The sequence below is a fragment of the Lotus japonicus genome, chromosome 1, assembly GCF_012489685.1.
Source record: "Lotus japonicus ecotype B-129 chromosome 1, LjGifu_v1.2".
NCBI classification, from domain to species: Eukaryota; Viridiplantae; Streptophyta; class Magnoliopsida; order Fabales; family Fabaceae; genus Lotus; species Lotus japonicus.
The window spans coordinates 1331565-1353032 of record NC_080041.1 but is presented as its reverse complement, the minus strand read 5'-3'; the positions used below and the strand labels follow the sequence as shown (position 1 = coordinate 1353032).

Sequence of the window (21468 nt, the reverse complement as noted above, 5' to 3'; positions counted from 1 at the left end):
AAGAAGAACATGATGGTGGGACAACCAATACATGCCTATGATCACATCCAATCCCTAGAGGGGTAAGCAGGTCAAGTTAGCTACAACGTTCTCTACCTAATACATGTTGTTCGATAATAACTAACTATGTATATACTTATATCAGATGTATAATTAACAATAACTAGCATAAGGTTATTCACTTACGAATAACCTTCAAAAATAATCTATATAAACAGTAATCAAGCACACTCTTCCTCCGATTGACACCCCATCAATCGGTCTCAGAGTTCAAACATCTTAAGCAGGCACTCTACCCAAAAGCTCTGGTTTTCTAGACCAAAGCTCTGATACCACAATTGTAACACCCCAATTTCTCAACTGAGGAGTCACATTAGTAACCTAACAAAGTCTAAGGACCAATCTGCAATCCCTAAAAACCAAGGGAATTTTTTTCTGTAAAACAACTAAACACTTCGGCTAAAAGGTTGGAAACATACCATAACTTTATTTAGATAACTTGTTTCCCGATATACAGTAATAATAGTTTACAATACCATAAGTAAGGTTCAGAATAAACATGCGCACTTTAACAGTGGCGGAAGCAAGACTTTAATAACAGAGTTCTCATAAAGTAAAAGAGACTCCAACATAATCCACAAGAAGAGAAGCAAAGCTGCTTCTCATACCTCTACTCCACCGCTTACAACTCGATCTCCAACTCGAGTAGCTATGCATCGGCGGAAGGATCTCCATCGCCTAATAGCGTTAAGCGCCCAAACAACAAGTAGCAAATAGAAAGGGTTAACTCCATGCAATTACCATGTATAAAAGAGAAAAATCATGCTGTTCGAATTTAATTACCTGGCATGGTAAATAACTAGCAACATAACTCAACTCATATATCAACAACTTAAACATAAATCGGACTCAGATAATAATAACCTCAACAATGTAACATCAAATCAGATACCAATAAACCAATACGAAAATCCAACAACATAGGGTCAGGTGTTAGTTCCCTATAATGCAACTATATGCTGCTAACAAAATGGATCGATCAATATCGTCTCTCAAGACGGGACAATGATAGGACACACCTCCTCATCGCCACTTATAACGTCATACATGACGGGACAATCATAGGACACACCTCCTAATCGCCACTTAACGTCACACAAGACGGGACAATCATAGGACACACCTCCTGATCGCCACTTAGCATCTCGCAAGATGGGACAATGATAGGACACACCTCCTCATCGCCACTTGACTCAAGCCCTATATGCCAAGTCAGACAATAACAAAGCCCACCCAAGGACCAATCCAAAGTAACCACATGTTCCATCCACTAGGAAGCAGTAACGACAGAAACCAGTAAACGGCCGAAGCCTCTCAGAAAACATTTTCCAAATTCAGCATAATAATCATAATCATCTGCCAATCAATATAAACATCTTCATCTCAAACACAGGCAGTGCGATAAAAGCATGCAAGACTCAAAGACGCTCTAAAACCGAGTTACCCTTACCTTCGTGAGTAGAAGTTGGGCATGGAAATTGCGAACCTAGAACAAAGAAAACACAATCATCAACACAAGCTTCACTAGGAGCAACACGATCTACTAATACTAATCGAAATCGTAAAGAAAGCCTCTAAAGCTTCAGAGTTCCTATTTAGGCACAAATTGACAACGGAGACTTCGTTCGCTAAAACGAGCATAACTCGAGCTACAGAACTCAGAATGACACGAAACCGGCGCCAAAATTTCGACAATTGAAAGAGCTACGCAATGGCTCAGGTCATAGAGACCCAAAAATTATTTTTGGACACGGTACCCAAGCAATTAGGTTTCGGCCACTATGGAAAATAGAGTTTTCGAACTTTTTCTTCGATCTAAATCAATTCACAAGGTAGTTTTAGGGTAAAACTAAGGCAAAGAAATTGTCGGAACAATTTTCGGACAATCGGGTCGAAATACGACTATCCAGGGGCATTTTGGTCCAAAATAAAGGCTCAAAACTTCAAAGTTATCAGTTCGGAAAACAAATTTGACGGCAACGATCCTCATGATATCCGTGACAACAAATCCTAAAGGCACGAAGTCAGATTAAGTCTTTTCGACAATAAAGTTTCGAAATGTGAGACAAAAAGAGTTTTGAGTCAATTTTTCAGATCCTGGACAACTGAATCGCAATCAGAGTTTACTGACAGAGGTTTTAGACTCAGGGGAACATAAGGAACATAACCCAAGCGAGAAATCAGAGAAATCGGACAATTTTAGAAAAAGCTCAAAACTTAGAGCACAGAAACGACTTCAGAAACTCAGCAGAAACAGAAATCAGAGGCAGGATTCATGATAGTTACCTCGATACCTAGAAGTAGGGACGAACTGCACGAAGATTGGTCAAGTTTTCGCGGAAATCTCCTCCCCCCTTGCTCCCCACGAAATCAGCCACAAATGGAAAGAAAATGAGAGGATTTTGCTTTTTCGCGCTATTTATAGGCGGGTGAAATCGCGGGAAAATGAAAATTTCGCGATTCCGATTTTTGCAGCACGATCACCGAGAAATTCTAAGAGAGATTCTGGCGTCAGAATTCCAGAACTCAAAACAAATATCTAGGATTTGGGAAAAACGATATCGAAAAACTCAAAAGCGGTGTCGGTTAATCTGCCCCGAAAAACTACTTTTTGCTGTGATGCTCAAACGACAAAACTTCCAACTGAAGAAAGATTGGAAACGTCGAAACAAGTCTGGCAACATGGACGGAATCTTCGTTAGAAGTCCCGAATAGAAAAAGTCTTCATCCATTGCTCGAAAATAGGGTTTCGAAGCAAAGAAATTAGCGTCGGCGGACATCCGAAAAGTGAAACCTATCGTGCGTACAGTCCAGAGTTCCGAAATGAAACGCTGGTCGAAGGAAAAATAAAGAAAATCTTTAAATTTTCCAAGGATTCGAAATCTCACTTAAAACGTTGCTCTAAAGCGAAATTAGCCTATTCTGGACACGCTTGCCATAAGGCGGGTGTGCAGACGACTCGCTCTAATTCCTAAAATGACTACGCAACATTCCTCAAGCAATTCCTGAACTTTCTTCTTCATTAATCTTTCTCAAATATCAAACTCCTGTCACGCTTACACTGGTTCTACGCGTGAGTCGGAAATTAGCTTGTTCTGAAAATCCAGGTCTTACAGATCACTTCGCTTTAGTTATATATGGATCAACTCATTTGGTGACCTTGTTCATGATTCTGGTGTTGTTTAATGAGTTACGCATTTTAACATTATGGGTTTTGAATCCCGAAATGCAGACATATTTCTTTTTCGTTGTATTCAGGGTTTTAAAACCCGAAACACTATGTTTGCTTTTTGGGACTTCATATTCCGAGCAAACATACCCATTTCCTTCCGAGAATTATATTCCCGAAATTTTCTGGGATTTAAATCTCATAATTCAATGAAGAGTTTCGAGTTTTAAATTTCCGGAATGTTACTCACAATAGGTTCTGGGAATACAAACTCATAATGTACTTCATAATTAGACAATTACTAGATTAAAGTGGGTGTGGAATTGGGTGATGGGGTGACAAATTTTTCACCCTTTTCATAAATGGTATCTTTATGTTGGCCTAATTGTGTCCAATATGTACCGAAAAGGAAATTCTTGAATCATTTCTCATTGAATTTTACAAAGTTCCCGCTTGAAGGAACCCAAACAATTTAGTAAGTTGATATCATTCTCCACCGTCGTTTGAACAACAGAAATCTCAGTCAGGAAGGCATTCTCGAAGGCCAGATTGCCCAAGTTTTGACAAAAACCTTGCCAATCTGCCAAGGAGAAATCAGAGGACACGTCTACCCCCACCACGTCGCGCCAAAAGGGAATCATGCAACTATAATCCCGAAATAAATGCAATTAATCCTTTTGATAGACATTGCACAAAGGGAACACAACAGAAGAACTCATATGCCTACGAAAATGTTGATAATTGGTAAGGACCCCCTGGTTCTACAACTTCCACATGAACACTCTGATTATACGTTATGGACCCTTGAGCCTCCACACTTTCTTCGAGATCCTAAGACCTCCCGTGGATCAGGCTGCTCTACCAACTTGTATGATGATTTAGTTGAGAAACAACCTAAAGCTTACCCAGTCCAAACCACGTTATTAGAGTCTCTCGAGCTACTAGGGAGACGCACAAAGCACTTCCTAAAAGAACCTGCAAGGCAAGAAGTTAGAAAACAAAAACATCTTCCACCCTCGACCCTCCTCGTAGAAGTGGGCAAGGGGAAGATCAAGGATGTCCACTGACACCTCCCTAGACACAACCTTCTTTAGAACATGCCCCGAAAGTAGTCAAGAGTCTCTCCAAAATCTGATAGACCTTCTGTGCTCAACCTTCCATCGACATCTCGAAACCAAAATATTCCAAGTTCTCCTAAAACCTTGCCACATGAGCGACTCTCTCCCACCTCTCCTAATAATCGTCATCAATTCACTCCCAAAACCATATTTTCCCCTCAACACCCGTACCTAAAGAGCCCTTGAATTATTAATCAAACCCCACCCAACCTTCATCACCAAGGCTTGATTGAAATCACACATCTTTCTAAAGCCCAAACCCCCTTATCCTTCGGACTACATCTTTCTAAATGCCAATCTTACTAAACACTCCTAATTCAGTCATATAATTTGTCGACCTTTTTTGGTACATCGAAAAATTAATACGAAAAACAAAACAACTACAAGACTAATAAATCCCTAGCCAGAATGGGCTAAAGCTGAGGAGGAGGGTCCTCCAAACAAAGAACAGAACATTGGCGATTCGATCCCAAGGCGGCTAGATAATCCACTGCCTCATTAGCAGTCCTAGCAATGTGCACAAGCTGAGTATTACAGTCACGAAGCATCAATTGCTTAATCTCCCAGATCTCACTAGCATTTTCATGGAAGTGATATCTCTCGTCCTGAAGGGCCTCAACTAGTTCTAGGTAATCTACCTCACAAATTACATCACGAATATTAACATCCCAAAGAACATGTAGGCCAAACGTTAGAGCCAAAGTTTCAGCCTTAAACGCATTACCTCCTCTAGAACCAACTAGGAAACCAGAGATCCAAGCACCCGAAGCATCCCGTAGTTAAGGTATGTCGACCTTTAACTATAAACCCCCTTATCCTTCGGTATGTCGACCTGTAACTACAAACTAGCTTATCTTTACCAAAATGTTTTAAATCCTTAAGCACATGAACCGCAAACATGTGAATGTCTTTATTTTTCCTCATGTCATTCTGGAAAACTGTCCCTTAAAAAAAATCAAAGAAATACAGCTAAGTGGAGACACAACAGCCATTATCTTAGAAACCTCAAGATCCAACTCCATGGAGCACCGGATTTAGTCAAAATAACTCATCATACTTCCCACAAATCTCCCGTGCACCAATTTTAAAAGCAATATTTTCAGCCATGTGAAGCTAGCTCACTATCATCTCTCAATTCCTTCAATTCCCATACATTCAATTCATTCACTTACAGCTGCACATATGTCACCCGCTTAAATTTTGGTTCCATACGCACTTATGATTGTACATATGTAAAATTAATAATCAGTACTGTTAAAAAAATGGCTCTAATTATGAAAGCCACACACTACACACTCATATTAGGTAGAAAGAAAAGCAGTGAATGAGGTTACATGTAATTTCCATGTGAGATAATATTGTTTGATAGTTTCTTCGATGTATAAGACTTGAACCTTGAGGTCTTTCTCATTCACTTGAATCCTGTGAGATTATTATTATTATTATTAGGTAAATTCTGTGGTACCCATATAATATTTTGGGTATAATACCCGTGTTGAGTAATTTAATAGATGATTATTATATTTTTGTAGGTAAATTTTACATTTTCGCATTTCATTTTACTATTCAATTAATTTCATCTCATCAAACTTGTTTTTTAATGAAAAATGATTTACTTATAGATATGAACAATGATGGTTGAGATGTGTGCAAAATGACCATGATTGACGGAAGAACAAAACCTAAAAAAACACAACCTACAAATCTCATGTCTCTGAGAATGAAAACGTTGCATCACTACAATAAAATCTCATTTTTGACACCATACCTTGATTTGAGTTAAAGTACACCTTATTATTATTATTATTATTATTATTATTATTATTATTATGCTAGTCATTGTTACTTAATCATTACTTTTTTTATATATATTTGGTATTGGTATGGCTTGTTGTTATTAAATAAAAAACAGGTGGCTTAACCCAAAAGTGACAAAACAGGGAATAATGATTTTTCTAAATCTTTGCATTGAAGCAAAAACAAAATAGTACTCAAATGTTTAATTTTTTAATTGGCTTGATGACAAATTGGGAAGTTTCAAATACCATTGTTCTTCCTTGCCTGTTCCTCCACTCTATCTACCAGTCAGTCAGTCACTCACTCCTCTTTCTCTCTCTTGCAATTCACTGTTCCCTCTTCTGGCCCTGTCTCTCTGCAACCCCAGATAGCTTCGATTACTTCTCACGCTCATGTTCGTGTAAAGATTCAAACTTTACATCTGGGTGGTGAGAAACTCAATTGCATTTCTTCCTCTATTTTTTTTGTAATTAAGTATCTATTTTGAAGCATAGTTATTTTATATTCCTGCCATGTTTGGTTGCAATTTCTGAAATTGGATTTCATTGCATTGGAAGTTATGTATTTTATATTTGAAACATAGTTATTTTATATTTATGTATGCATGTATGAGTATGATTGTAGGTATGTACAATTGGAAGCTTTGTGAATGTGATTTGTGAAGGGAAAATAGAAGAACTGGCTAAGTTTGACTATTGGTATTTTTTTGCTTTGAACTTAGGTTGATGGAGTTACCTTCCCTCTCTCATTGGAGGGCAACTGCAACTATGAGAGTTTGGCCTTTTTTCTTGCTCCTGATTCTACTGAAGAGTGATGTTGTATATTCAGATTCTAATTACTTGATTGGTCTTGGAAGCTATGACATCACTGGTCCTGCAGCTGATGTTAACATGATGGGGTATACTAACACAGAACAAATTGCTTCTGGGGTTCACTTCAGGCTGCGGGCTCGTACTTTTATTGCTGCTGAGCCCAAGGGTAACCGGGCAGCGTTTGTGAACCTCGATGCTTGCATGGCTTCAGATCTTATCACCACCAAAGTATTTGAGAGGCTGAAAGCAAGGTACCAATAATAACCGGGGTTGTTCCCCAGAAATTGCTGTGATAATTACTTGCAGAAATTATGGTAGATTGATTATGATTTTCTTTAATGTCTGCTAGTGAGGGCTGATGACTTGAATTAACAAAAATGTTTTGTAGACAACACCCTAATAAAAAAGAGAGAAAGGAAGAGACTAGAGAGAAACGGTAGATCTGATATATGATGTGATGGGAAGGAGATAAAAAGAAAAATGAGATGTATGTGAGGCGTCGATACTGTGGCATGTTTAAAAATCAGGATTGTTGATTTAGATTACTAATCTCAAAGTTATGTGCCTGAAGTCATACTTTAATTTGTTTGACAGATATGGTGACCTATATACGGAAAAGAATGTAGCTATTAGTGGAACTCATACTCATGCTGGTCCTGGGGGTTTTCTCCAGTATGTTACGTATCTTGTAACATCGCTCGGATTTGTTCGCCAGTCATTTGATGTCATTGTTGATGGCATTGAGAAAAGCATCATTCAGGCTCATGAAAATCTCCGCCCAGGATCAATATTTGTCAATAAAGGTAAGGAAAGACTTGGCATTCATTTTCCTTGAGTGATGGGAGTTCTGCATACTGTTGAAGAGGTCAGAAAAGGATAAAAATCTATAGGAAGCAAGTTGCTTATTCTTTTTTCCTTGAGTTCAGTTGTTTGAAGTATCTGTATCAAATTGTTTACATTTTACTATAACCTTTGTTAAAGAGATGAAAAAATAAGGAAATTTTACTGGGTGGAAGTGGCACATGTTCAACACTAAAACCATATAAATAAATAAAAAACTGGTGCAACAATCTTGAGTCCCACATGATTAATGAGCAGTGCTATCAAATATCCACCACGGCGGAATCTCATGGCGGGTTTTTAGCTCTCCGCCATGTCCGATATCCGCCATCATTATTTGTCAAAAACGGCAGGTTTTTGGCTCTCTGACATAGTCCGCTATCCGCCATTTACAACAATGTTAATGAGATAACTTCTTTGGAAAGAAAAAGAAAAGAAAAGAAAACTGTCAATTTATATCATCGCTTGTATCATAAGTCATAACTGAGGCACCCTGGAAAAGAAAAAGACAAGGAAAAAGGATGTAATATGAGGTTTAAATAATAAGTAACGTGTGTTGATAAGGCAACGGTAACTACAACATCCATTGATAAGTTAAAGGCAAAAAACTTAGAAGAACCTTGAATAAGGCACACTTCTAGCTTTCCCTCCATTATTTTTTTTGTTCTATTTCCTAGAGACATTGGTAACTGTAGTGAAAATATGGTTATCATTATTTTTGAGCTGTTAGTGTGATTGCTAGCAAGTGCACAAGCAGGTAGGAAATGGGTGTTCTGTTATATAAACTTTCTCCCTTCTTTCGGCGATATCAGATGGTTACAAATGTGTTATCTTCAACTTGCAGGAGAGCTTTTAGATGCTGGTGTAAATCGCAGCCCTAGTGCTTATCTCAATAATCCTGCTGCAGAAAGAAGCAAATATAAGTACAATGTTGATAAAGAAATGACTCTTTTAAAGTTTGTTGATGATGAATGGGGTCCTTCAGGAAGCTTCAATTGGTTTGCTACTCATGGGACTTCAATGAGTCGTACAAACTCGTTAATTAGTGGCGATAATAAGGGTGCTGCTGCACGATTTATGGAAGATTGGTTTGAGAAAAAAGGCTCTGCTGGATTTGAAAATGATGGCTTACCCCGAAGAATTTCCAACATAATTCCCAGTCTTCATGCTAATCGTAAGTTTTTTTCTTTTCTTTTTTTAATGTTGTACGTCAATTGATAACATTATTAGCTTCTTTCCATTATACATTGAAGAGACAAAATAAATATGTCCATTTAATACCTTCAGAATTTGTAGGTTTATATGCCACACTCTGAAATCCTTGATGCTGCTGTAATTGATTGGATTCGAACTGTGTTCTGAAATGGTTTCGGTGATTAACTAGTCATAAATAAATATTACTACGTTAGTAACTAAGCATGTGGCAATGCATGCATGCATGTGTGTTTGTGCGTGTTCATATTCATATTTGAATGCTTAAGACTTTAATTATGCTCCTTTTTGGTAGCTGGTAAGTAGCGAATATTTAATTCTTAAGCATATACTGATACTGATCATCACTTGCATATCATATCTCCAATCTTGCTCACATAGTTGCACATTTAGTTTATTCAAATGTCTCTTTTGGGGTAAGAGAAGCAGTGTGGCCGAATTATTCTTATGTGGTGATACATTTTGAACGTATAATATCCATCTATTTCTCTTGGTTCCATTTCGAGTGCGCATCAACATCCGCCAAATTTATTCTATTGTACATGTGCTGGATTGCATAGTCTAGTAGAACGACTTCTCATTTCTGATATGATGCTTTTAAGTTTTACAAGTTCTTTCCTGATAAATGTCCCAATATTGGTCAAATCCAATGGAATTGTCTGCACACAAGACAAGAAGTAAATATTCTAGCAATGGCTGGTTGAGCTGTCTTGTGAAACATACGTGAATTATACCTTGCTTTCTATAAGGGATGTAATTTGATCATCATTAAGGCGAGATATCAGATGATAATAATTAATAAATGAAATATATGTCCAATCTCACTTAAAATTTGTTGGTGCAGACCATGAATTACTGGAACTTGCCGCCTCATTCCAATCTCCTCCTGGTAGACCAGCAACCAGAACTTCAAGTGTTGCTAGACGAGTGAGGGGTGTCCTTAAGCAGGTTGACAAGCCTAGATTTGTTTCTGCATTTTGTCAATCAAATTGTGGTGATGTCAGTCCAAATACACTCGGAGCTTTTTGTTTAGACACTGGACTACCTTGTGACTTCAATCACAGTACATGTGGAGGGAAAAATGAATTATGCTACGGCCGAGGACCTGGGTAATTATTTATTGCACACTCGCTTATTTCTCCAGTTTTTGCAAATTTACCTATGCTTATGTGATTACTAATTTCCTCCTATAAGTGATATGGCAGTTACCCAGATGAATTTGAAAGTACGCATACTATAGGGGAGAGGCAATTTAGAAAAGCAGTGGAGCTATTCAATGGAGCATCTGAACAGGTTAAAGGAAAGGTTGATTTTCGACATGCCTACATAGATTTCTCCCAGCTCGAGGTAAATCTTTCTAGTGCAGGAGCTTTTAAGGGAGCAAAGACATGTCCTGCTGCCCTGGGATTTGCACTTGCTGCTGGAACAACAGATGGGCCAGGAGCTTTTGATTTTAAGCAAGGTGATGTTAAGGTAACCACTGATTCTATACCTTATGCTTATCCATGATCATTGGCCTGTATACTTAAATATCTTTCAAATTCTATGCTTACTGTTTTTTCTAATTGTCTCAGGGAAATCCTTTCTGGAACACGGTTCGCAACTTACTTAAAAAGCCAGGCAAGGAACAAATAGACTGTCAGTACCCAAAGCCCATTTTGCTTGATATCGGTGAAATGAAGATACCATATGATTGGGCAGTAAGTTCCCCATTAACCCTTTTATGTTGAATATCATGTCTTTATGGTCTCCTGGCTCAGTTCAGCTATGTTCTCTGTGTTGATTTATTTGGAAGATAGATGGAAGGTTGACAGCATAGAAACTGGTTTTAGCATATTATTTACTTTGCTCAGAGCTTGGCATAACTTGACTGCTGTTCTTGGCATGTCCACTTTAGTTCCTTTAATAAATTACGTAATCTCAATAAAAGATAATTACGTCTCTTATACATTTTCTTTTCTTTGGATAGAAGTCCTAGTATGCATTCTCCAGTTATTATGGCATACATTTTCCAAGACCTGATTCGATGTTCTTTGGTGGCCTCCATTTGTCTTTGCCCATCTATTTTCTGCCATACAGTTCTAATTTCTGACAACTTCTACTTAATCAGCTTTCGTCCTTTGTCTCATTTGCAGCCTTCAATACTTCCAATCCAGATTCTTCGAATTGGGCAGTTTGTTATTCTTAGTGTACCAGGAGGTATGATCCCTTACTCTTAATTTCTTCTAAGATGTTTTGCTGTTGTAATTTTATCCTTTGCATTTTGAAACGTTAAGTTTCAACTATCAATGAACTTAGTTTAATGAGGAGTAATATATAACTGTATTATCAAAAAGCAAACATTCCTAGTTGTTGAATATCTTTGAGCTTAAAAGAACAAAAATACGCTGAAGTGTTACTGATGTCATGATATTTTGGTGATTTCGATTCTGGAAGTCTGGAACTACTGGAAATTTGAATCTTCACTTTTTTATGTGTGTCAAAATAAATATTCTAAGACCTAATGTACTCCATACGTCTTGGTCATATGTTACTGTGATATTATGGTATACGGTTGTTGTTCTTTTCCTTGGAAATTCATGTTTACACTATGTGTGCAATTATTTGGTAGACAATCTCATTTGGCCTATGTATTTATTTGGGTGCTTCATGCTTGTTGCTATTACTTTAATTCTGGCAGAATTTACAACAATGGCTGGGAGGCGTCTACGTGATGCGGTGAAGGAAGTACTTAGTGCTGACAAAGACTTTGGTAGAAACATTCATGTTGTGCTAGCAGGGTTGACTAATACTTATTCACAGTATGTGACTACATATGAAGAGTACGAGGTGCAAAGATATGAGGTCAGTTAACTCTTATATTTATCACTCTCAAGTTTTTTATAACGCCTCTTCCAATTAGTCAGAGTATTGATTTTGCTTAGTGTGTTGAATTTCCGCCCCTTGCACATTTTTTCTGTCTCCCTCCCTCATGATGACAATGCGGTAACCATTATGGGCAACCATTTTTGTTGTTGTCAGGGTGCTTCGACGCTCTATGGTCCACACACACTGAGCGCATACATTCAGGAGTTTAAGAAGCTCGCGAACGCTCTCATCAGTGGCCAGCCTGTAGAACCAGGGCCACAACCCCCTGACCTCCTGAACAAGCAAATAAGCTTCTTAACACCGGTTGTGATGGATGGAACCCCTATTGGTGTACAGTTTGGGGACTGCAGCTCTGACGTACCGAAGAACGCCACCTTTAAGAAAGGTGACATGGTGTCGGTTACATTCTGGTCCGCATGCCCTCGCAATGACCTTATGACTGAAGGCACATTCTCCTTGGTTGAATTTCTCCAAGGAAAGGATACTTGGGTTCCTGCTTATGATGATGATGATTTCTGCTTGCGCTTCAAGTGGTCTAGGCCTTTTAAACTCAGTACTCACAGTAAAGCCACCATAGAATGGAGAATCCCACAAGATGCAGCTCCTGGTGTATACAGAATAAAGCATTTTGGTGCTGCAAAGGGCTTATTAGGATCAATTCATCACTTCACAGGCTCATGTAGTGCATTTGTAGTAACACAGTAGAGGGAGGGATACTGATTATACATGTTTACTTGGTCTGAAAGCTATTTACTATATTTACTACTTGTTGTATACTGAACTCTAGAATGATGTACTGAATTAAAGATGATTCCAATTTCCAGCAGATATCCTTTGTTGTTCATTATTCTTGATCTCCTTCAAATTCTTTGGAGGTAATCAATCAGTTTCATTGTATTTTTCTGTGTGGGAATGGAAAATGAAAGGAAAGAAATACTATTGTTTGAATTTTCATTTCATATCCCTTAAATTATAAGTAAAAGTGATGTATACATTGAATAGAATGAAATGTATATTCTTATCATGTTTTATTTGAATTTATTTTCCAAATAATTAAACATATATTTTTCACTCCATTCTATTCTATCAATCCAATTTATAAAAGCTTGAGCATAATAATAAAATATTTTGCCAATAGAAGAAGAAGTGCAAGCAAAACCCAAAGATACGACGCCGTTGGCCGCACAGCACTGAATCGCGTTTTCCTCCTCCTTTTTCCCAGAAAGCAAAATTCACATCGTCTCTCTCTCTCTCTCTCTCTCTCTCTCTCTCTCTCTCTATCTCTCTGAGAGTGTGAATCGAAACACAGAGAGGGAAGAGAAGAAGAAGAAGAAGAAGAAGAAGAAGCAGTTACAGTGAGAATTCGACGAAATGTCAGTGCAAGAATACCTCGATAAGCACATGCTTTCTCGAAAACTCGAAGATGCCGTCAACGCCGCCGTCCGGGCCAAAACCTCCGATCCCGTTCTCTTCATCGTATTCTTCTCTCTCTGTAAATCATCTCTCTCGATTTTCTTACTCATCGGAATTTCTAACTCAATTTTTCTTCTTGTTTGTGATGAGCACAGTCGAATCACATGAAGAAAGCAGTGCAATCGGTGATCACGAGAGTGAAAGCGAGGCAGATCCTCGATAGCAGAGGGATTCCAACTGTTGAAGTTGATCTTCACACTAACAAAGGCATGTTCCGTGCTTCTGTTCCCTCCGGCAACTCCTCCGGCATGTAAGTCTCTGTTTCTGGAACTCTCACTGTCATACAGTTGCATTTTACATTTTGAATCGAGTTCGCGTCATGTCGCAAAACTAAGTACTAGCAATGAAATGATGATTCATGTAAGTCTGTGTTTGGATTTCAGCATCTTCTCTTCATATGCATTAGTGGTGGAGCTGTGATTGTTACAGATACAATTAACAATTTAACATGATTTAGCTATTTGCAGTTGCATTTTCCATTTTGAATCGAGTTTGCTGTATGTTACGGAATCTTGTATTGGTTTGAATTTTCATAATCAATGTGGAAGTCCTGACCAGTGGAGTGGTGTATAACTTGAACAAGAAAATTTGGACGGAGGGGCCAAAATAAATTTAGTTTTTATATCAGCGAATAAATTCATAGATTACAAAGCATGTCCCAGTCTATGTACTTAATCAAATCACACCAAAATATAAATGAAATAACTGAATTCTCTTTGCCAAAATAGCTGGATTAAAGCCCAAGATTAGCTGCACATTTGACTACTATCAAATATCAATCCATTAATCCAAAATGGTTTACTAACATTTATTTAAGAAGAGGAAACTTCTTCAATAAATGTCCACAGTTGTGCCTGACCGATGTGGCAAGGCTCATTTGTGACTGTTAACTGAACTGCATTGCCGTGTTTGGGTGATTCTTTGATTGGGATCAGCAGTCTGCTGATATTGGGGATTTTAGGGTTGTTATTGGATTTCTAGCCTGTTGGCTATTTTCTTAGGCCAATCATAAAATGGGATTAAGATTGACTGTTATGGTTAATGATTCGTTTCAGGTACGAGGCTGTCGAGTTAAGGGATGGGGACAAAGCTGTGTATCTTGGAAACGGTGTGGCTAAAGCTGTTAAAAATATCAATGAGAAAATATCAGAGGCACTTATTGGTATGGACCCAACTCTGCAGTCCCAGATTGATCAGGCAATGATAGACCTCGACAAAACAGAGAAGAAGGTATTTTAACATCTTTCCACCGGTAACAAAAATAATTAGTTGTCAAATCCATGTCATTTCAATTTAATGATTCTTTGCATCCAATTAGGAAAAAACTAAAATAAACTATCAAAAGTTGAATAATATTATAGGATCATTTTCTTCTCTTGCTCTATTCAAGGATAGGAGTTTTGGCATTCTTCTGATATTCATTTGTGAGATGTTGTAGTTAAGATAAATTTGTATTGGGTAGTGGGCAATGAATATAAAACTGTTATGACATTGATCAATGATACAATCATACAGTTGGGATAATGATAGGTTGTTACTCATAACTCAAAAGTAACTCAAACTGTCAAATAGTGAAAACTATCAGTTTTGTCTGTATATTTTCACTGTTTTATTTTCTAAATTGTCATCTCCTGCACAAAGCACATCTTTATGTTACTTGAAATTTTTTTAGCTGTTGGAAACATGATAGATTCAAAAAGGGTATTATAGAAGTAGGTTTTCATTTCAGCAAGATGGGATTTCATAATTGAATCTTTTAACCTTATCCAAGTAAAAACTGCAATAATTTAGTCAGTTTCCTTTTCAGTTTTTATTTGTCCAAATCCACAATATCATTCTTTTAGAAAAACTCCAAGGGATTGTTTGTCTTTCTTCTGGCCAGCTTGATGAAGGCTGTGTGTATGTGGCTGATTCTGATGACATAATATGTTATGAACAGATGCTAATGATGACATGCATGTTTGAATTTTTCGTCTTAAAAGATACTTCTCCCAAGTTCTGTAAGATTTAATATTATTTTTAATCTGTTCCATTTTTTATTTTCGCTTGCAGGGGGAACTTGGAGTCAATGCTATATTAGCTGTTTCTATTGCTGCTTGCAAAGCTGGGGCTTCTGAAAAGGAGGCATGTCTATTTGTCCTTTGATGTTTTTATTAAGTTCATTTAGCTTTTAATCTAGAAAACAAGTATATTTATGCTGTCAAGCGATCATGAAAAAATACCAGGTTCCACTATACAAGCACATTGCTGACCTGTCTGGAAGAACTAGCCCACTACTTCCTGTTCCTGCCTTTACTGTTATAAGCGGTGGAAAACATGCTGGGAATAATCTGGCTATTCAGGTATAGTTTCTGTTTCAGTAACCTTACCTCTATTAGGGTTGTGTTCCTTTCCTCAAAAGAAACTTATGGAAAATTAAGTTAAGTGCTAAATGAATATGGAAATATTTATATTACATGCCAAATTAATTATAAAATAACTCGGGTCTCATACATTTTGTTGTAACCAATTTCTATTGATTGTAGTTTATCTTTAATCTTGTGTTGCACCTGCTGCTTCGTAGTGATTTTAAATTCTTTCAATTGAGAAAGCTTTCATGCATTATTTCTGTCAGGAAATCATGATTCTTCCAGTTGGAGCTAGTAGATTTGAGGAAGCACTGCGAATGGGCTCTGAGACCTATCATCATTTGAAGGTGATTTTGCTTTATTTTTTAACATAATCCTTCTTTTTCTACTCTATGTTTAGATGTTTTTTTCTCATAACCTCACTCATTGTAATGTTCCCAAGCTGGAAAACTATCAAGTTTATTTGCATTGTTGTTTAGCGGTCTTACAATGATTTAGATCCTATGCTATTATTATTTACTACTGCTGTCTTTGCTTTTGTTGCTGCTTAAGTTCCTATGGCCTTGGTCTTTGGTTTTAATTGATTCAGCAACCCAATCTGTTTCTCAGCCCATATATGTGTGTGTCACGTGCATGTTCAATGATGGAGTAAAGATTCCTAACATTCTCCACTTGCATATATCATGTTTAAGCTGATATATTTATTTGTATTGTTGATGACAAAAGGGCAGGCTGTTATTACAGAAAAATCTGGGGCCCATAACTGTAATGTTGGCGAAGATGGTGGATTTGCTCCTAATGTCTCCAGGTAAGCTTTTTATGGATTTTCTAGAGCTTTTAAAATTCTTTACCATTAAATGAGTAACATATAATATAATGACCATCACACCATGAAGCTGGTTGGTGATTCATTTGTTATTGTAATTTCTATTACTGCCTAATTTGTTGGACATATAATATCTCTGGTCCTTGGAATCTATGATGGATAAAAATCCATTTGTAATTTGCTTCTTAATCTGACTTGCTTTATCTCTGAATCAACATATTGTATTAAGTTAATTTACTTGCTTTTTATTCATTTTATTTAAAACATGTTATCTAAATTATTTTAGTGCCAAACTACTATTATGTTTTACATAAAGTCACTTATTTTCTATGTAATGCATGCTTGGGTAGTGTTGTTATGTATTTCTCTGCTATAAAATGATTACTTTTAGAGGTGTTGTGGTTATATTGATTTCTACTTTTGATCTGATTTTCTGAGAATGTTATCAGCTTTAGAGAAGCCCTGGATCTTGTAAAGGAGGCCATTAGCAGAACTGGTTATAATGAGAAAATAAAGATAGCCCTTGATGTCGCTGCTACAAATTTTTGCATAGGTAATTATAATTCACTGCCCCTTATTTGCTTTTAGATTATTAGAAGATGGAATTTGGTAATTCTTGCTCACTCTAATATTGCTTGTTGCTAACATAATGAGAAATATGTTAACTGGTTCACAGCATCATCTACAAAAAATAAATGCAGTTTATTTCAATGTGCTATCATTGCAAAATAATATTAGCTTTGTTCAGAGTTGTAAAAATAGGAATCTTATATAGCACTTCAATAATGCTATCAATACCGAAGACTTATAGTGATCTCTCATCTCTCAATTTACATTCAATTTAGGGATATCGTCACGACTTGGTTTCTGAATCTACTTATATTTGTGACCTGGTATGAATCATAACTCTCTTTTTTTTGGCGGAGGAGGGGGGGGGGGGGAGGGGGTAATATGTAACATTTTCATTCAGATATTAATAACTGATAAGAACCTTGGGACAACCATACCACAAAAGCGCTGTTGTAGTTGGAGAGCCCAGGGCTTTATAAATCCCACATTAGAATCCCATACTTCCAATGTGGGACTCAAGTCTCATACCTTGCAATTGGGTCCTAACATCTCTCCACTAATCCTTTAACTAGTCCGCAAACAGTAACTGAGAGACATGGTGGAAGGCCCTGATATCAAGAACCTTGGCAGAACCATACGACAAAAGCTAGGTGTTGTAGTTGGAGAGCCCAAAGCCTTATAAATCCCACATTAGAATCCCATATTTCCAATGTGAGACTCAAGTCTCATACCTTGCACTTAGGTCCTAGCAGATTTATTTTGGGTTTACATACTCTTTGAAAAATTAGAGAGAGAAAATATGGCTGTGGAAGTTTAACACAATGTAATATGGTTGCAGTACAATGTGTTATGGCTATAAACTAATAATCTTTAGATCTTGTTATTGACACATTATTATGCTTGAGGGGTTAATTAGATGGAAAATTAATGCAAAGTAAGTAATATATGCCATGTTCTCTTATTTTTCTAATGTTAATGCCTTTCTTGTGTGAGGCACCTTTCACCTCAAGGTGTTAAAATCCACTAGTGCTTTTTGGCTTTCCACATTCAATCTTTAACCAGTTTATGCTATGGTTATATGTTTCTTCCCCTCAAATAGGTAAAAGATATGACCTGGACTTTCAATCTCCTCAAAAGTCAGGACAGAATTTTAAGTCAGCAGAGGATATGATTGAGCTGTACAAGGAACTATGTTCTGGTAAGACAGTTTATCTTACCCCATTTCCTATTAAGTAGGCTATAAATTATTTTGGCTATGCTTCATGTTTATTTTCAATCTTTCTTTCTGAATTTGTAGAATACCCAATTGTATCAATAGAAGATCCATTTGACAAGGAAGATTGGGAACATATCAAGTATATCTCTAGTCTTGGAATATGTCAGGTATTATTGCTTAAGAAATTAATATTTATTTCAACTCTTGGACTTTGTCGGGTATGATTTCTTATTATTTTGTTTGAGATATTTTGCATTCATTTTTGGTCCTAGTTGTCACCTTATTGTGGTTGAGGATTAGGAAGGTCATTTGCATGTTACCACTAGTTGATCTATTAACTACTGATTGGAACTTCTGCTTATATAGTTTCGCTTCTTTTGAATGGTTCTGCAGGTAGTTGGGGATGATCTCTTAATGTCAAATGCAAAACGCATTGAGAGAGCAATAACCGAATCTGCTTGTAATGCTCTTCTTCTGAAGGTAAGTAGGTAACCGAATATTATTTCAATGAATTTTTAAGGGGTTGGTTGGTCTAATAGTGAATTTAACCTTATATCTCACTTTGTTTTAACTTAGAGAGGTTTTTTGTTTTGAATAATAAATGCTAAATCTAGTTGTTCATGGAATGGAAAAAGTCAGTGTTTCATAGTTAAGTTGAGACTTTTGATATCTACAGATTTTGGAAAAGGTTGCTTTTTCATGCAAATAAAAGAGAAAGAAATATTAAGTTATAAACATTGTTTGCCTCTTTATTCATGTGCTTTTTCTGTAATTTGGAAGGGTATTTTAATCCTCCTCTTTTGTACGTTCCCTTCTATTTTCTTAGACGAAAAGAAACACTAAAACATGATGGTTTCCCATCGTAATTTAGGTCAACCAAGTTGGGACTGTTACAGAGGTCATTGAAGTGGTGAAGCAGGCAAGGGAAGCGCATTGGGGGGTGGTAATGTCTCATAGATGTGGGGAAACTGTAGATGCTTTCATAGCTGACTTATCTGTTGGCCTTGCTGCTGGTCAGATTAAAGCAGGTGCTCCTTGCAGAGGAGAGCGGTTAGAGAAGTACAACCAGGTCTCTTTCTGATTCTTATGCTGATGCTTTTACTTCACTGTTATAATTATGGCTACTTTTGGTTCATGTACTTATTGTCATGTCGTATTGCACTTTTGGTCTCTCATCTATCGCGATTTGGGTCTCTGTTGTTTAAAACAAGCGATTTTGGTCCCATAATATTTTATTTGTGGAAATTGGGTACTTTTAGATGAACATCCAAAATGAAACGGAGAGAGCTTATGTCTCTCTTATTAATTAACATGGACGCCAACCGGGGTGCCACGTAGATGCCATGTCACTCTCTTATTCACTTAAATAGTAAAATTAAAATTAAAACATAACTTAAATTACTAATATAGCCCTAAGAGAGAGAGAGAGAGAGAGAGAACCCACCAAAAGCCATAGGCAATTTCTCTGGCACCCATCTAAAAGTGGAGGGGGTTTCATACATTTTTATAATTTGCAATCTAATCTAATCCTTTACATTATAAATATAGACTGAAGGGTTCAAAACCCTCCCATTTCTAATGGGTATCGGAGCAACACCAAAATCTAAACCAGACCCACCCCCTCTCTTCATCTTCTTCCCCAACACCAACTAACCTAACTTCCCAAAACATTCCCTACACACAGAAGCCGCACACAGAAAGAGGGTGAGATTGTGATTGTGAGAGAGAAGAGAAAGATAACGAGAGAATGAAAACGGGAGTGGGACGATGATGCGCTTAACAAGCGCTCCAAGTACGGTGTGAAGTAAGTTTGCGGCGGAGCAGACCTGGCAGCACTGCCTGCGCCGGTGAGGGAGGTTTGAGGCTTTGTTCATCAGAGGTTGCGGTGGGGCTTGAGGACAGGTTGGGTGAATGCTGGTGGTGCTCTGTCATGGACCTGGGTTCGTGGGGCTTCTGGCTCCAACAGGATGGGGTTTGGTTGGTGATTGGGTCTGATGGTGGTTGGCTTGAAGAGAGAGAGAGGGGAGGTGGGGAGGTGGTGCGAAGAAGGGCACGTCAGGTTGTAGGACAGTAGTTGTGGTTTGGTATTGGCTTGGCTCTGGGTTTGTGCTTTCATGTTTATGAAACTAAATTTACTCCTACATACCTATTCCCATTTTTGTTTACTTTGATTCTGGAATGAAATTTTCTGTTGCTTTGTGTTCTTTTAATGTTTGTAGGATCTTTGTGTTCTTTTAATGTTGGCAGGATCTGTGTTCTTTTCTGTTACTTAGATCTTATGGTGTTGGGGAAGAAGGTGATTATGGAGGATATAGTGTTGAGGAAGAAGATGAAGAAGAGGGGGTGGGGCTGCTAGGTTTGGGATTTTTTTAGGGTTATATTTAGTTATTTAAGTCATGTTTTAATTTTAATTTTATTATTAATTGATTAAGAGAGTGACATGGCATGTGGTACCCCTCCGTTACATTTTGGATGTCCATCTAACGAAAGGACTTGATTTTTCACAAATTAAAAATTCCAGGACCAAAATCGTTCGTTTTAACAACATTATTAGGGGTTCAAAAATCGCACAATTGAATAGATGAGATAAAAATGCAATTAAGTCTATTGTCATTTGTCCTCCTCTTAAATTGAAAACAAGGAAAAACATAGTAGTTACGCTCTGAAATTTGCTGCAGTTACTTCGGATTGAGGAAGAGCTTGGAGATCAAGCAGTTTATGCTGGTGAAGATTGGAGGCAATAAGAATGAACAATTTCTTCAGATTTATTTTTTAGATATGCTTTTCTTCTGAAGTTTGATATATGTATGAGAGTTGAAGTTCATTACTGTACTATATTTCCAACTTCTTTGCCGTAACTTCATATAGTATGCAAATATTTTTTAGTCTCACATGTATGATTGTGAATTTGTGGTTCGAATATTTTCACATGCCCAAGCTATAGTGTGGCACGGGAGTGTGCCCTGATTGAACATTCATAACCAGATCCATCCTCTTGGATTAGTTTTATTGGTAAACATTCAAAATAAATTTGTCCATAACACAACAGCATCAAGGAGAAACAAATTTAATTAGATCTTCTTTGTCAAATAGAAAAGAAACGAGACGAAGATATAGAGTTCGAACTTCAAAACTTGGTGTGCTGGCAAAAAAAAGAGA

General features: G+C 37.3%; 2 protein-coding genes and 1 long non-coding RNA gene across 3 annotated transcripts; 2 read left to right on the top strand and 1 right to left on the bottom strand.

The window, feature by feature from the left end:
- Positions 1–367: 367 nt before the first annotated feature.
- Positions 368–2436, bottom strand: LOC130731487 (uncharacterized). The gene is made up of 3 exons (XR_009016695.1): positions 2347–2436; positions 1511–1546; positions 368–738 (listed from the first exon to the last, which is right to left on the bottom strand). It is a non-coding gene; the product is annotated as an uncharacterized LOC130731487 (long non-coding RNA).
- A 3915-nt stretch (positions 2437–6351) lies between these two features.
- LOC130732933 (neutral ceramidase 1-like) lies at positions 6352–12720 on the top strand. The gene is made up of 10 exons (XM_057584956.1): positions 6352–6572; positions 6866–7207; positions 7551–7759; positions 8641–8970; positions 9853–10117; positions 10214–10481; positions 10583–10708; positions 11144–11207; positions 11689–11852; positions 12030–12720. Exons 1-10 carry the CDS (start codon positions 6367–6369, stop codon positions 12579–12581), a joined length of 2526 nt encoding a protein of 841 aa, XP_057440939.1. The 5' UTR covers positions 6352–6366; the 3' UTR covers positions 12582–12720.
- A 290-nt stretch (positions 12721–13010) lies between these two features.
- On the top strand, positions 13011–21200 carry LOC130732934 (cytosolic enolase 3). The gene is made up of 13 exons (XM_057584957.1): positions 13011–13352; positions 13445–13599; positions 14405–14579; positions 15402–15473; positions 15575–15691; positions 15964–16044; positions 16429–16505; positions 16973–17076; positions 18193–18291; positions 18391–18476; positions 18703–18789; positions 19181–19378; positions 20988–21200. The coding sequence occupies exons 1-13, from the start codon at positions 13248–13250 to the stop codon at positions 21051–21053; spliced, it is 1422 nt and encodes a 473-aa protein (XP_057440940.1). The 5' UTR covers positions 13011–13247; the 3' UTR covers positions 21054–21200.
- The last annotated feature ends 268 nt before the right edge of the window (positions 21201–21468 follow it).

Excerpts from the sequence above, each read along its gene's own strand:
- LOC130732933 (XM_057584956.1), top strand. The coding sequence starts at position 6,367 with ATGACAAATTGGGAAGTTTCAAATACCATTGTTCTTCCTTGCCTGTTC. Across the intron at positions 10,118-10,213 it reads TGCTACGGCCGAGGACCTGG|TTACCCAGATGAATTTGAAA; the intron begins GTAATTATTTAT and ends GTGATATGGCAG. Across the intron at positions 11,208-11,688 it reads TATTCTTAGTGTACCAGGAG|AATTTACAACAATGGCTGGG; the intron begins GTATGATCCCTT and ends TAATTCTGGCAG.
- LOC130732934 (XM_057584957.1), top strand. The coding sequence starts at position 13,248 with ATGTCAGTGCAAGAATACCTCGATAAGCACATGCTTTCTCGAAAACTC. Across the intron at positions 13,600-14,404 it reads TCCGGCAACTCCTCCGGCAT|GTACGAGGCTGTCGAGTTAA; the intron begins GTAAGTCTCTGT and ends GATTCGTTTCAG. Across the intron at positions 18,292-18,390 it reads GTACAAGGAACTATGTTCTG|AATACCCAATTGTATCAATA; the intron begins GTAAGACAGTTT and ends CTGAATTTGTAG.